The sequence below is a fragment of the Anoplopoma fimbria genome, chromosome 6 (assembly GCF_027596085.1).
Source record: "Anoplopoma fimbria isolate UVic2021 breed Golden Eagle Sablefish chromosome 6, Afim_UVic_2022, whole genome shotgun sequence".
Classification (NCBI taxonomy): domain Eukaryota; kingdom Metazoa; phylum Chordata; class Actinopteri; order Perciformes; family Anoplopomatidae; genus Anoplopoma; species Anoplopoma fimbria.
The window spans coordinates 15,960,179-15,977,258 of NC_072454.1; the positions used below are offsets into that span (position 1 = coordinate 15,960,179).

At 40.7% G+C, this 17,080-nt stretch overlaps 1 protein-coding gene across 1 annotated transcript; it reads right to left on the reverse strand.

The window, feature by feature from the left end:
• Positions 1-468: 468 nt before the first annotated feature.
• On the reverse strand, positions 469-16,555 carry thbs2a (thrombospondin 2a). Its single transcript, XM_054599585.1, has 23 exons — positions 16,497-16,555; positions 16,058-16,129; positions 15,246-15,799; positions 14,694-14,778; positions 12,132-12,331; positions 10,616-10,756; positions 10,437-10,530; positions 9,891-10,061; positions 8,928-9,104; positions 8,452-8,625; positions 7,823-7,950; positions 7,562-7,714; positions 6,051-6,269; positions 5,829-5,936; positions 5,582-5,741; positions 5,344-5,462; positions 5,022-5,256; positions 3,229-3,456; positions 2,834-3,105; positions 2,656-2,753; positions 2,278-2,417; positions 1,396-1,426; positions 469-1,054 (listed from the first exon to the last, which is right to left on the reverse strand). The coding sequence occupies exons 2-23, from the start codon at positions 16,122-16,124 to the stop codon at positions 1,051-1,053; spliced, it is 3,558 nt and encodes a 1,185-aa protein (XP_054455560.1). The 5' UTR covers positions 16,125-16,129; positions 16,497-16,555; the 3' UTR covers positions 469-1,050.
• Positions 16,556-17,080: the final 525 nt, after the last annotated feature.

Below are 17,080 nucleotides of genomic sequence, written 5' to 3' on the forward strand. Positions count from 1 at the left end.
ATTTTAGTGATGGATTATCATAAACTCCTAGTAGATAACAAGCACTGAAAAATGTGCCACATGTACCAAAGCGATATATCACTTTGAGGACAGCGAGGCCCTGTCTGGTCAGCAAAGAAAATAAACAGTGGCTTTTTGTAACATACACATACTACCAGAATTTACTGCCTCTGGAAGCTACTATCACATCCATAAACACATGCTGTATTTATGTATGCGATTACTTAAAAGCAGCTGATGCTTAACCTCATCAAAACTTAACGCTACAGTTTATGTCTAATATTTAAAAAAAACTAACAAGTTAAGGATATGCATGTCAACATTAGAAATCTTGCAATACTATAATGTGTTATCTTGATGTTTGTGATATGCAATTATGCGCTTTGTCAGTGTAAACAAATAAATAATTATTTACAAACTCTAGCAAAAAAGATGCAAACAAACAAAACAAGCAGAGCATAAATAATTTACAAAAAAGAATTATAATACAGAATTAGTATAAACATCTTTGGCTTTACTAAAATGGCTTATTTAAAACATTCTCCATAAAAAAAACACACATTCAGGATGAAGATAATTAGGAGAAATAGTAATGGACTTGACAGCTAAATGATTATGCTTTGGTTACAGTTTATGTTTGTCAAACACTGTATGATTAGCCATGAATGAGCATGTTAATCCCAAACAGTCAAAAAATGATTAACGATAGAGAACGACCGGTAGGAAAGCATATACAGCATGTAAGTGGTTGTACAATGAATCCTTTAAAATGTAGGTACACTAGGTATAATTAAGTATTAAAAAAAACAACAAAAAAACCTCCTCCACTCTCATAAATGTTTTCATTCCCAGCTTGAGAAATGTATAAGTCAACAGGAAAATTGAAATCGGCCATGGTTTCCTCTCCATTGGATGGATCAAGGCAAATCGTGGAGAAGAATGGAAAGTCTCATTTACTTTGAAAAGGATCTAGTGATGACGTGATGTTTACTTTGAAAGATTCTTGTCTTTTCCCCTCTGATGTTTTTTTTTCTATCAGACTTGATTCAGTTATCTGTGGAAAGATTGAGAAAACAGCTTCCATTACCACCACATTTATAATCAAAACTAGGACACTCAACGAGATTCACACAGTCAAAGTGCCAAAGTGCAGCAGCAACATGTGCACAGTGTGCGTCAGAAAAAAGCGTGTCTTCAGTGTCTGCGGCTGTGATTGTAAAAAGGCTGAAGGCTCATTTTCCACTATTTAGCACTCAACAGAAGATTCGTTTGACCAAAACAAGGTCTTTCACAAAGCATCGGGGGCATTGTTGTGGGCAAGCTGACAAACAGATACAAAGCGTGACATTTTTTTGCTACAAACAACACAGAACAGATTACCCCTCTCATCATTACCTTATGAACACAGTTGGAAACTCCGGCTTATCTGAGGTTTGAAAAGGATGGTGATGTTTTAAGACCCACATTATTCAAGGTAGAGAGGGTTTTCTCCCCCTTTCTGATCTTTGTACTGTATACGCATCGACATATGTGGATCATATACATGCTCACATTACATACACACACACCTTAATCCCAATCCTAAACGTATATATGTACAGTTGCTTACATTTACGTATAATAATACCTAAATTGCGTGATCGCAGTTGCACTGCATTTATTTTGTCCAAACACTTGATATGGCAATATTTGTATTTAAAGAGTTATGTAACTGGAAATGTTTGAATGTATGCAGCTTCCCAACCACATAAAGTAGTGTATCATGTTCTAATCTATAATTTACCGATGCAGCTCAAACTCTACAGAATTAATTGAGACATGAACAGAGGACAAAGAACAAACTTTCCATGCTTTTCATTTTGATCTGACCATTTAAACAAAAGCATTCAGTGCATTCTTGGATTTGTTTTCAATAGCCAACAGTTCCAAATCAGCAATCAAACAAATAAACAATTGTTCTACATTGACTTCTACATATTCTTTACATAAATTGCTATAATCAGTCTGCTAAGGTTGGGGTCTAAAAGTTATTTGCTAGATTGATGAACAATTTTCCCGTGACACATTTGGTATAAGGGATTCTGTAATACATTAACTTACGCGCATTAGGTTTAGCAGACAAGTGTAAGTGTCTAAACTGTCTCGTGTGGTGGTAAAAGTTTTAGTTTTTGAAATTTAAAATCATAAATGCACATATACACACACGTCATTATTTGTTTAACAACACAGACACATTCATTGTTAAAAATGTATAGAAATCAAAGTGTTTGTACTAACCTCTGCATTCATACTTGAGATCGGAGAAGAACACCAGCTCTTGCGAGAAGACAAACAAGCCTAACCTTCCTCCGGCAAACGTCTTGTCATAAACTGGTCCTGAGTCGGCCATGATTTGTTTACCTTCATAGACCACGACCCTGAAAATTACAGGACAGACATAAACTTCTTAGTGTGTTTAGATTAAGATGCTTAATAATGTACAGTTCACTATCTGTCACTACATGAACTACTGAAAAACTGCAGTAGAGAAATATGAGTGATTTAAAAAAATGACCAAAATAATGTAGCCCTAAGGAGTACTGCAATCAAAGAGACAGACGTCATTGAGACAGAAAAACTACAGGTGTTCCTGTTATGACAAGCTTCATTTATTACCTTATAAAACCAGTCTTTGGTCTGTGGATGAGATGCCACCTGTAAGCTGTGTAATCCTTCCAACCAATGTTTTTGGGGTCATGCCACAGAGTCCGCACCTATGTGAAAAACCAACACAACCCTACTTTAAACACTGCTTCAGACCAACAGACCAAATATAATTTAGATTGCAGCCCACCTGTCCCGGAGTGTTGCCCGTGTGCCACAAAGCGTTCCTGAGGTTTTCTCCAGTGCCAGTAGTCGAGTTGACGACTTTGAGTGAAACGCCGGAGATGCCGAAGGCCTTGGAAGGCTTGTCCTCCCAGTAGGTCTGTGTGATCTGCTTCCACATCACTACATAAAAGCGCCCACTCGACTGGTAGCTGAACACAAAGCCTGCATAGTCATCATCTCTGTCTGTGTTCACGTACATCGTTCCACTGAAGTCCACAGCGCTGAACTCATCAAAACCTGTGACGGTGTGAAAGAAAGGTGATGCTAAATCTCAGGGCTTTGTGCAATCAAATGGAGTTTCACATCTTTAAAGTTAATTTGAAATAGTTGTTGGAGAGTAAACATATTTGTGTTACTCACCTACTGCGATGCCTGGGTCTGAATTGGCAGTCTGAACCAGCTCTTTGCCCTGGTGTCGGACCACCCAGTTGGGATCAATTTGAGTGGTTCCCTTAGGATCCAAGTGGACCATCTGGAACTTCCTGAAGTCCGTGACACTGATGGCATTGTTTTCCGGACACACATCAAGAATATCTGGGATACTGTCATTGTCAAAGTCATCTTTGCAGGCATCCCCTCTTCCATCGCCTGTGAAAAAAAGATATCAAATACATCAGACATGCATCATTTTAGCTACATTTTTCTTATTTTTCCATAGCTGGGAAAAATCTCTATGGCAGCTTATATGAAAATCATAATAAAAATCCCACTGAAATGAGTACTGAGCCGCTCTTCCAAGATAATATTAAATATGAATGGGGAAAATAGCTATTCATCCCAGGAAATTGGCTTTAATATATTTTCCAAGTCTACTAGGTCAAATCAGCCATCTTTTCATGCTATGACAACTTCCACTGATACTTGTAACCATCTGAAGTCTATTAAAATCAGACTGCAGGCCAGGAGCTCACAGTGGAAAGGACGCCAGTGGCTGATGATGGCCACTGCGTGGAAGTAGCTAGCTGCTTTTTTTGTCATCATCTTTGTTATTGCAAAAGGGGCTAAAATGATCCTATCAAATAAACACTATCTGAGGAGCTGTGAAAGCGTCAGTGTCCAGCGCCTACCTCCTTCACAGTCTATTTCCAGTTACAGACAGCTGTACAAACTCCAGGTAACCCTACTTAAGTTGGGTACTGAGGATTAATCACGAGCAAAGCCTAAAGGTAATAAAAACTTCACAGCCTGGTGTGTCCCCTCCTAACTGAAGTCATGCAGAATGACATCACTTGTGCCAACCATTGACTTTTTCCACAGCCACCATATTTCACACCTGCTGCAGTGGAGATAATTGCTGACTGTGAAAACATGTGGCAGACAGTATACTGAAGCTGAACCTAAATGTGAACATCACTGAGTAATAAGTACAAAGTCTGAGTGCATGAAGTCCATGGCAGAGAAACAGAAAATACTGGCTATAATACTAATTTAATAAAATGAAATATAAGATATAAATCCATAAGCTATAAATGATCAAGTCCGAGACTGTTAAATTCAGTTACTGCTACTAGGTCCCTCACATCAGGCTGAACTATGTTTAACTCAATGTGAGCCGGTAGGGGTCATATATTGGTAATTTGAGAGCCCTTTACAAAGTCCTTTCAGTGCTTAGAAAAATGTTACTGGGTAACCCAACCTACTTAGGAAGCTCCTGATTTAGTTGAAAGCTCCAAGGACCACTGAGTGGACTTTATGGTGAGATTATTCCGTAAATGAACTTTCAATCTCAATATGTCATACTTTATGTAAAAGTTATTTTGCGTATTTTATATTTTGACTAAAGACCAAAACTAGGTATTACGCAATCATAACATAGTACAGAATGTGTTGGTTATTGCATTAGAAATTGGCAATAAAAGAGTTATAGCTGCATCAAATGACATTTAGTTAGTTCACTTTGCAACTTTGTTACTTTAATCTGACTTTTTTTTAGCTACCTTTGACTCAGGCAAATTCAAACATAAGTAATTTGTAGTTGAGTAAGAACATTTCAGTACCCTTTGTACAGCCATTTCTGCATTACGGCAATAAACCAAGTATATCACTGGACAAATATGCAAAACATAAACAGCTGGATTTACACATGGATCAAAAGAACATGGCACACAACAGACACTGCAACCTTTGAAACCCTTTGAATGTTTCATTCTCACCATCAGAGTCCATTTGGTCTTCATTGGGTGTCAGCCTGCAGTTGTCCTTGTCGTCAGGGATACCATCATCATCATCATCATAGTCACATGCATCTCCTTTGCCATCCTTGTCATGGTCAGCCTGGTTGGCGTTGGCCACATAAGGACAGTTGTCCAGGTTGTTCTGATGGCCGTCTTCATCGATGTCCTGGTTATTGTCACACTGATCTCCAACCAGGTCATTGTCTACGTCGGTCTGTTGGATAAACACAGGCAGAGGTTAACATTTCCTGTACCTATTGGTGCCCTGGAATGTGTCATGAAGTGCACTGTGGTTTGGTACCTGGTCAGGGTTGTGCAACAATGGACAGTTGTCACACTGATCACCAACTCCATCCATGTCGGTGTCCTTCTGATCAGTATTGTACACATAGGGGCAGTTATCGCTCTCATTCATAATGTCTGAGGAAAAAGGACAGTTAATGACATTTTTATTGAGAATTTAATGTTTAAATATAATAGTTAGCTGCCCTAGATGGACTGAATACAGTACTTTATCAGTTTAGGCTTAGCTGTTTTACCATCTCCGTCTATGTCCACTGCGCAGGCGTCCCCTTCTCCGTTGTGGTCGGTGTCTATTTGAGCAGGGTTGTGTTCATAGGGACAGTTGTCGCAGCGGTCGCCAACTTCATCCTTGTCAAAATCAAACTGGCGAGGATTGTAAAGGAGGGCACAGTTGTCCTGTGACAGAAAGTACATAGTTGTTAGGGAATTCTTTGAGTGTCATCAATCTGATCATACAATAAAATGATTTAAAAACTCTCGTACCCTCTCATCTAGAATTCCATCATTGTCATCATCCTTGTCACAAGCATCTCCTTGGCCATCCTTATCAAAGTCTTCTTGTCCAGAGTTGGGAAGGCTTGGGCAGTTATCCTGAAATAGAAGTTGGACATTTTAAAGATACAATAGTTATACAATATTAGGCAATAGTTGATTATCACTGCAGATAGGCTTCATCAAATAGGCTGACAGAGTTGAAAAAAATACCTTTTTGCAGTGATATGTGGCGTTGGCACCACAAACAAGGTTATGATTGGGCCAACCATCCAAGTCAGAGTCTTCTCCACAAATGAAGCCGTCTCCAGCATAACCGGTCCTGCACTCACACTTGTACATGGGGTCACTGAAGTGGCTGATGTAGATACATTCGGCATATTTGTGACAATTGTGGGTCTTGTCCTTGCATGGGTTCTCTGGCTCACACACCTAAAGAAAAACAGGATGTTGAATTGTATTATGACATTTTAATTTTTTTTGACAACATCCAACATCAAGGGTACTGGATGTGATCTGCCAGAAAGAGAAAAAAAAAAGATGTCCCTCCATGCCCTTGTCACAGTCTTGTTATATGCTTCTTTTGTTGTTGTCAACTTCTGATGACATATTAAAGTCAAGAGTAATGATCTTAACACTACTCCTTCTACCTTCCTCTTTGGAAGGGAACCCCAAAATGAGGGGCAACTCCTAAATTAGAATGAAGGGTTATGGGGTAGGACACAGCCAAAGTGCAGGGCACTTCTAGGCACAGTTGATTTTATGAAATCCCACTTAATGCATCACACATCCCACTACGACCCACTGTTTCCTCTTTTGCAGCACAAGGTATTCACAGCTGCCACTCATTACAAGAGGATGAACATAGCTGGAGTTTGGATGCCACTCCATGAGCTCATAGAGCAGAGAGTTACGGCAAGAACAGGCCTTTGATCAAAACTGTGAAATAGAGCCCCCTTAATGCCAGCGATGAGACAATCCCCACAAATCAATAAGGGAAATTGGGGCAGCATATCAATGTCAAGCAGCTGCAGAGCCCAAAGAGAAAATGGTCCATGAGGGATGTTATGCAAGGGCCGGTCAGATTGGCACGGCAAGTTTGCAAGCTGTAAATTCAGTGATCTCAAAGGAGCAGAAGAAATGTGTACTAATCAAATAACTAACGTAACACAAATGACATGTCGTTTTTTCTGTGATACAGCTACAATTTAGCAGTTATGAAAGGAGTGGAAATACTGAGCTGTTTTAAAGATCTAGTGGGTAGAGCCAGAGTTTAAAGAGCTCCACATCTCTTTGCATGAATAGAAGCAATGACCCGATCAACATCTACCGTAACATATAGTTTCAGTCTGCCTCTGATCTTAAAATGAATGTAACAGATATGTGTAACATATGTTTGTTGTTAAGAGTTGCCCAACTCTCCTCCCTCTTCCTCTACTTGCTAATTCTGGGTCAAGGTGAGGCACATTCATACATGGTGGCCTCCCCTCCAACGTTGTGTAAACACTCTGACAGCATGAGAAAGGCTTATATATCACCTAAGCAACTGCTTCCATAATTCATACATGTGGATCAATCCACACAACTGCTTTTGAAAACCTAGCCAGGAACAAAATTTCCACATTGTATCTTCTTCTTTACTGCATTTTGTTCTCACTTAAAAGCTACCCCTGTTTGAATGGCATCCAATCAACAGTTTGTTATTGGCAATGAGAGTAACTCACCTGTTTGTTCTTTTTGGCAGCTTCTACACCCATACCGAAAGGCTGGGTGCCCTTGTAGCGCTTCGGACAGGGCAGGCAGTGGAAACCTGGATCAGTGTTGACGCAGCGCTGCATTCCACTCACTTTGTAGCAAACATCAGACACCATGTCACACTGGAGGAGGGAATGAAAAGTATCAGTAAAATGCAGACAAATAATTACATGAATGAGGTCTAAAATACAAGTCTTGTTCATGCACATGAGAAAAACAGAAACTTTCACCTCATTGATGTCTTCACAGTGGGTACCGTTTCCACGTAAACCAGCAGGGCATGGGCCACACTCCCAGGATCCATCTGGAGAACTGTTGCAATCCACTCCCCCAAAGCATGGGTTAGACAGACAGCCATCTGCAAGGGATTTAGATGACAGGTATGGGTACAAACAAAGGAAATGTATTCAAACATGGCTGGAGATATCTGTAAAGTGTGTCACCAAATGATTCCACTTCAATTTGTATTGTTTGTTATCTCAACTTGATGCTTAATGATAAAATATTAAACAAGAAAAAAATGTTTCTTTCCTAAGCATGTTAAGATTTGCTCTTAGCATAAAAAGACCGTTGAAGAAGATGGGAATTACTTTTGGACAAAGCTTTTGACTAACACCACAGATGTCACTGGAGGAAAAGTCTTTGGTTCACAAAAGTCTCTAAGACTCACCCTCTGGGAGAATGAATGTTTGAACACATTTCATTGCAATTTATCCAATAGTTTTTAAGATATTTTAGTCTAGACCAAACTTGTTGACCGACCAACTAACTGACTGACCAACTGACCAACAGGCATTGCCATCCCTAGAGCTTGTCGCTTGCATGATTAAAAACACGTTGTAGAGTGACCGGTGCTCACCTATAGGACAGTCTTTTCTGTTACAGCTGTCACTGTCGTTGGCCTCCCCAATACAATTCTTGCCACCGTACTGAGGTTGAGGGCTGTTGCATTCACGTGATCGACTTTTGACTCCCCCTCCGCATGTTGCTGAACAGGTTGCCCATGGAGACCAAGGACCCCAACCACCATCAACTAAAAAAGATACAGAAATAGATGTTCAGTACTTCATTTTTGACAAAAAACATTTCATTCCACAATTATTTCAACTCTTTGTTTTTAACATTCAAAGTCTGAAATCTAAAAAGAAGCCAGAGAGTCAGAAGCCTGGAAATTCATACTACAATTGAAAACATACTGAGATGACTTGAGTCAACACACGGGGAATGTTGCCTCAGGGAAGCCATGAGGCACAAAAATGTCTGGTTATTCTACACTGATGCTGCTGTATTGGAGATGCTGCTTATGAGTGCTCCCTAACAGGGTGAAATACTCACTAGGACAGGGTTTGGCAGTGCAGCGCTGAGTTTCTCTCCCACTTCCCTCGCAGTCTTTACCCCCCAGTTGTGGCACGGGAGCATTGCAGTGTCGTATCCTAGTGATCTGTCCTTCTCCACAGGTCACTGAGCAGGACGACCATGGCGACCACAGACTCCAACCTCCGTCCTGGCGAACTGGGAATCAAACATCAAACATATCAGGCAGGGATCAGAAAAACACATGTCACATATTATCCTCTAGATTTCCACCCAGTCAAATAGTTACAGACATGTATAATTTGCAAAAGCAAAGAAAAATGGCTACCACATTTTCTACAAGTAAACATTATGTGATGCTGGCGACGATGGCTCACTTTCAAAGATGTTCTAAGATGCCTCTGCCAGTATTTATGTCATTGTGGGTAAACTATCCTCCAGTGGTTAGACTGATTCAGTCACTCACACAGATGCAGCGTAACTTTAGCTGCAAGCAATAACATATGCTAATCCCACAATTTATCAAACACACAATTCATCAGTGTCGGCATCCACCTTATATAAAGTATGTCCAATGTTCAAATTCATTAATTTTTTATAATTTTGCATAGCAGGCGGTGGCGAGTCATTATCCTGTGGAACACCCTCTCAACCAGTCATTCATTTCAAATTAAAGTTGACTGGGCACACCCTGCAACCAGACCATGCAATACTGCTTTTCACTGGGATTCAGCCTCGCTCAGATGGATCCATTTTCAACAGATTCATGGTGGCAGGAACTCTGTCTTTTGCACTTTGGGAGATCTCATCTCATATTTAACTCACAGTTCCATCATGTACCTCCCTCCAATATGTCATACTGCTATTTGTTTTAGATTATTGTGTAGTTGTGGCAATGGCAGGCGCATAGTAGATCATTAATGCCACTTATAATAATAAGGGGTTTACTACTGAATTACATTTATTTATTTAAAGAATCCTCACCACGGCTGTCGCATCTGCCCAGGCTGCACTTGCGGGTCTGGATCGAAGGTCCAGTACATGGGTTGCTTGTTGCATCACATGACCGACCCCTCTGTTGAGTTCCTGTCCCGCAGGTGACAGTGCACTCTGTCCACTCTGACCAGGGGGACCAGCCATCCTCACTGTCTATAGCTGAAAGAAGTTAAAGCACAAAATCAACATTTTATTCCTTATTTCTCCTCAATAGAATAACAAAAGTACTAGCAAAGATTCACTGCACTGTTTTTATCCTTTTTTGTAAGCCTGTTTATCACATGACTTCATCTGAAACACCCACAATAGCCACTCTGAATGTCATATATTTTGACCAATAAATATGTTGGTCGCTCACAAAGACAAACTGGCTGCAATCGTCCCATGGTATTAAAATTTAATACGTGTGGAACATTACTTTTACGGCATATTGAACTATTCATTTCAAATAGCATGCATATATAAAACTGCATGTGTTTTTAATTGTGTTTATTGGCTGGGTGCATTGGCTAATCGGAGGTTCCAACTACTTACGCATACAAACGGGGCAGCACTCGCCATCGATAAATGTCGGGCTGGCACAGGCCACTGGAGGGCATGTAATTTGGTGACACACAATCTTGGACTCCTGCCATCAATGAATATTAGACATGTATCAGGGTCATTGATATCCACAGTAAAGATGTCCGTATCTCAGTTTGATTTGGCACTACCTGGCAAGTACATTTGGTGCAGCTGTCTACAACCCAGTCTTCCTCATTGTCAAACAGGCGGCCATCCTGCCAGCACATGTTTTTCTCTTTAGTGTCCTTCATCCTCCCAAGGGCCTCTTTCATGACTGTGTTCTCCTCTGTCTTAACATACAACAACAGACAGATTTGCAGTCAGAAAAGAAATCAGTCGGAAATGATTATGTTACACTCATGGTACACAAGGTACGCTGCATTCCATAAAGCATGTGAAGCGATACACCTGCTGACAAGCTGATTCTATAAAGAGAGCACATTTGAGGTTATTTTCACCAGGTGTAGAGAAGAATAGTACATGCTGCTCCAGTAAAAGTACTGTTTCTCACTTAATTATAACTTACAAAGAAGTGAGACTACTTATGTAAATCACAAACTCACTCTCTGAGAAACACAACTCACACGATACATAATATAATATTGTGGGGCCAAATATAGCCTCCTGGCATCCCTTCAAGGAACCTATCCGTCCCTCTACGGTTCGTTGAAGCTCTGAGGTGGAAACTTTCATATCATTATGAGACATCTTTCTTTTAGATTGCCTCATGAAAGAAAAGAGTCCCAGAAAAAGCTTGAATGGACCAGGAGGAAGAATGATTGATTTTTAAACTCAAAAAAGTACATCTACGCAAAGATACTGCATTGTATTAATGGTAAAATGTTAATTTCAAAATGTGATTCTCATTACTTACACATGGCAAAATAAATTCTTGTATATGTAGAATGCTTCTAGGAAAATAGCCACTTTAAAAAAGGCTGTTTAGTTATGCACATAGTGACCTCCAACCCAATTGGAGACCAAGGGATCTCTGGCTGGACTCCTGAACACTTGGGAGCTGTCAGACTACTGCCAGAGGTTCGTGTGTATGAGTGTGTGTACATCCTCCCGTTGGAAAAGGGAGGTAGCCGTGTGCAGCACTAGAATCTAAGACACCACTCGGTCTGGAAGAGCCTCAGGGACCCTTCTCATCCCAGACGGGTTTTTTTTCTCCCAAGGTTCATGCCCAGACTCTTATTGCTGGAAGGCTCCCAGAGGAAACACATGGGCTGTTTAAACACAGCCAGACATTAGACTGGACCCCATCGCTGCCAGGGGAACACTTCCTATATCCACATGTAACATGTCATAAAAACTGTCTGACTCACGCTGCCACAGATAGCAGGAGTCAAACGGGTTCAGCCATCACAGGCGACTCTATAAACAGTCCTGAAGCTAACTACTGTTTGATTTCAAACCAATGTATGTAACCTAGTAACCTAATTCAAACATCAACATTTTTGGCTGCCACACCGAGGATTGAATCCGTTGTTTTCCTGAAATGTCAATTTTTCCTAAATTGTTCATTTTCTTTCCTCACACAAAAGCAGATTTTGACAATTTCACATTCATCACTGAAAATTGCCCTTTAAACCACAGTAAAACAGGCAGTAGCTGATCCAAAACAAACACAATAATTTACACCCTGTCACTTTTACTACTTACCACTTTTTGCAAGCCATCAATAAGGTTGCTAACCACAACACGCAGGCCTTTGAGCTCCTGGAACATGGTGCTGAGTTCCTCGCAGGAGCGCTCGCACATATCTGTGCCCGCATCGTCTGTCTGCTGTCCGATAATGTTTGTAGTGATCGAAGGACTCACATCCATAATTTCTGTGCTCTCGCTCACAATATTGGCTTCATCTGCAGGGCCAAAAAAAGATATATCAGGGTGAATGAGCAAGCGAGCCAATGAACACTGGTGATGAAAAACACATTTGAGGGATATGATGGTTGAAAAACAAAGACTCTGATCAGGAAAACAGAGTGATTTCCTGTTTTTTGTAACTGGCAAAAAGATCACATCATGCAGAGATTAAAATGTTTATTGTGTACCCAAAGACAGATGTTGAGTCATTGTATTTGTTTGCTTTGATAAATGCATGTTTGAAATAGTGATGGTAAATCTTTCCACCAGGAATGACAGCCGGTTTGGCTGTGGGAGAATTGGAGGGGAAGGTATGGCAGAAAACAGGGTGTTCCTGGAGTGATGGGAAACCACACCGTTGTCATAAATCTCCAGAACCGTCTAGATATGTGGACACTTCCAATATGAACTTAACAGACCAGAGTAACCACACAGATGGATTTATAAGCAGCCTGTGAAGCTCATGGTCTTGTCCTTACATCTGATCTGTAGCACAGGCACTAAAGATATCCTCGTCTAGATGTCAGAGTCTAAAGTGTGGGAAAATCCCTTGAATCACAGCTTTTGTTATTCATTACTAACGCTAGAAACTATTCTCCTTCAGTGCATAATGTGAAATGCTATCTTAAACACAGAGTTGTCTTAAGGGCTAAATGTTGAGTCTTCTTTGCACAATCTGAAAATCTGAGGCAAGAAGTCCTGCCTGAGCCCAGAGTAACTTGTCTGCCAACTGTGATCTTTGTACAACATAGGCAAAAATACAAATCACAGAGCAGGAAAGAGCATCTTTTGGAGGGTGGAGTTAGCATTATACCGCATGAAATTGTGAAAACCACTTCGCTTCTGTGATATGATGGGGGCTATGAATGTGTGATGCAGAAAAACAAACACACAAGATACATATCAAAGCTCCATGGAATGCCTGTCACTCAGCCAAAGCAAAGCACATATCTGCAACTGGTTTGGATCTTGCTATGTAAATTGGTGAAGATTAATAGCAGACTGAGGGACTTTAAATCAAGTAGTCGTCCAAATTACCCAATGATGTCCCCCTGTAGCCAGTGTTATGTTTTCTTTCCCTTTCAGTCTGCTGGATTCATTCAAATCTCAGGAGGGCTTCACGCTGTGTGTGCATATGAACGCGCACGAGCTCGTCTGTTAAATCATTTACACATTCTTCTCTCCCTGATAGACATTCTCTTATTTTTTAAAAGCAGATAGGACATAATAAAAAAAAAAGGAAAAAGCGTGGGTAGTTTTTATACTGCTAATTAATGTCCAACCTGACAGTTTTTATGAGCGTGGGTTGTGTGGGTTGATGAGTGACTTTTGGCATTAGAATTGCTACCAGGGCAGAACCTTTACTTACAGAAAACGTCCAGGCCTTGGTTACATTTGTTAAACAAATAAAACTCATTCATCTGGAATTGAACATTGCTTGTGGCAGCGGAAATGCGCCGAAACCCCTCTGTCACACACAAACACAAACACTGCATATTGATTTGCTTTGTCACAGTGAACCAAAGACACTGTTTCCAGATCTGGTGGCCCTTTAGCTTTGTTGTAAAGGATCATTATGGACATATTTTTCCCAGAAATCTGTATCTTTTTAGTTGCAGCCGGTCTTCGTGTGAGCCCTACCGAGGATCACAAGGTACCGCTCCTCATGCGAGCAAAGCTTCAGCTGAGAAAAGCAACCCAGTCAGCCAATTCATGACTTCATTTTGTGTGTGTTTGGGTGTGTATGTGTTTGTGTGTGCAGCTGGAAGTGGAAGCTCCCAACTCTGCAGTATAGCATTCACTTTCTCTTTTCTAATTTCTTTCCCAGGGCATTATCCCGAGTCCACTGCCAATAGAAATAAATGTAAGCATCTGTATCTCCTTTTGTTCACCATGCAAACACACTGCTCGACCTTAAGCAACTGCATCTGCAACTGCAGACACTGATGTTTCCGTTAATGTAAAGTAATGGTGGGAGATCCTTCCACATATCAAGTCAGCAAGTTTCTTGACCCACTTAAAAAAATAAAAAACTTCCCTCCAAAAAAAGCAAAATTTATACAAAGGGAGTCAACTGAGAATGCTAAACTGTTTGGTCTGGAAAGTTGCTGTGGTAGATACTTAACAAAACACAGATACCAATCTTTGGAGGATTGCATGTGAAAGAGTTTCCAAATCACATCTGCAAGATATTGAGCTTGAACAGTTAGCAAATATAATTAGATTGACTCATCGTTTGGCTTGTGAAAATCACATAAATATAAATAGTTTTCTGCTGCTCGAGCATGAAAGGAACCTTTGGGAGGGTGCTGGTTTAAACACCTTAATGATAACAACACAAAAAACTTCACTTCCTACCTGGTTTAAGGACCTCGCAGTCTCTGCTCAGCAGGACGTCGTCCACTGTGGTGTCGAAGATAAAATGCACATTCTGCAGAAGGCCCTGATTGGTAAAAAAACATGTGTCTATTACATACTTTGGCTACTTTATATACATATTTCAGAACTGATGTACATCCTTTGTATATACCCACTTACTCCTATTCAAGCATGCATTGGGAAAACAGACAGTTTCACTCTTGACCTTGTCACACTCAATTTTACACACAAGGGGCAATTTAGAGTCTAAATTTGTCCTCTCCACACTGGAAGACCAGGGCAACACTGAGCCACTCTGCCGCACTTTGACGAGGGTGTATGCTCGTCTGTAATTTTGGAAACTGTTGTTTAAAATTAGCTTTTATTATAAGCTTAGTCAAGACCACAGTTTCTTGTAAATGTTCAGAGGTGACAAAATATTGTAGGGCCATTAAACACCCAAAAGTGACAAAAGGACTGAAGGTGAAAGACTTAAGTTTCCAGATCCTGGTAAATCCTAGTCCTACCCATAGTCCATTGTTTCTGTCTTACCCTGAAGTGGTTCTCCCGATTGGATCCCTTTGCAACATACATGCGGCTTCCCTCAGCCGTCAGGTGATCGTAGAAAGGATCATCCAGGATGAAGCTGTCTATCAGGCTGCAGCCAACATACAGGTTTGCATTTTCCCCATGAACATGAAGTGTGATATTCTTCCACTGTGAGTCAGACAGGTCCACATCCTCAAAGGAAACCACATTTTGGGAGCCGTCCACCCAGTATACCAGGTCCAGAGTGTTGGCCCGTCCATTGGACACAATCTCAAACTGCCGCCGGCCATCGGGGCCCTCCAAACCAATCAGGGTGCCCCGTGAGGTGCGGTCCTGGCGCATGCTGGCCACAAACACAAAGCCCTCATTGTTTTGGATCTGACGTAGAATTTGTTTTAATATTACGGGGCTCACTGGGGGCAGATGGTCAAAGCGGATGAAGCGGTAAGCGGGGGCATCTGAGTTTTGGCCCCGAAACTGTTTGGCCCCCAGAGTCTTGCGAGTGATGTGGGATATTTCAAACAAGTCGAATGACGTCTCGTCCTCCTGCTCACCATCTAAAAATCAAACCAGAGGAAATCCAAATGGACGGTTTAGTCAGGGCAAAAGAATAAGAGTTCATAAGCTCTATTTTTTTTCCCTCCAATAAAATAATTATTTTTGAAACAAGGAACAAGTACAAACTGCAAACAATTAGTGGGGCTTCTAGCATTGAGTTTCAAAAATGATACTACAAAATTCTAGTCAATAACCTTTATTATTATTCTTTTTTATCATTAGTCAACATTAGAACCATTTGCAAGTTTTCCACTTACCTTGAGGTAATGCGTGGAGGAAATCACAAGATAAAAGCAGCAAGAAGAGACTTCTCCTGAGTATCATATCTCCTTAAAAAACAAAACAACAGGACATTTTTTCATTAGTTTTTACGTCCCTAATCTTTTTTCCACATCATCAATCCATCTCAAATTGATAAGATTTTTTTCCCCTTGACCCTCTCAGTGAGTAATTCAAATAATAATGACACAATAGAACAAGAAAAACTTCGGCTATTCAGCTACACTGCACGTTAATGTATGTACAATTCTGTTTTAATGTCCGTTAGTAGCTAAATTCCTATGAAAAGTGGTTTTTATTCATCAGGTACTGAATTACTTAGAGTTGTGGGCTGTTAACTTTCTCTCGTATACCTACTAGCCCATATCCAGACAGAAAAGTTCAACGATAAATAGGCTGCAGTGCCGTGGAACTTACCTGACAAATGCAGACTTTATTTTTTAAATCAGTCAGATATCCGACAGATACAAAAGAAAACAAAATGAAATGGGAATAAAAAAGCCGATGATTAAATGAAAGAGAAGTGGTATCCTGCGTAAAAAGCGTAAAGTCCACTTTGGTTCTCTGCATCCACAGTCCGCAGGACTTTAGGCACAACAGTCACTGAGGCTCCCACCTCCCTCCTTTATATAGGGAGCCTGTCAGTCAAACTCTTTTTGGTATGAGCCGTTTGCAGCTGGTTGTTAAGAGACAGAGTTACATAATTATCTTCCGATGGCGTAATTTTCTTATCCTCGCTCACACACAGGGGATGCTATGGGGGGGGGGGGGGGGGGGGTTCATGACGCCTCCCCTCCTCTCTCACACTGTGATGCCCACGATCCCCTCTCGATAAAACCCACCTACTGTGTCTGGAGCTTATTCACTTTGGGGAAGAGAGATGGACTGAAGTGGTTTGTTTAACACTGGAGGGACAAAGTTATGATGATAAAGAAACCAAAAATATATTTTTGAATGTGTAATAATACATTCAGTGATATTTGAGGTATTAAAACAGAGCC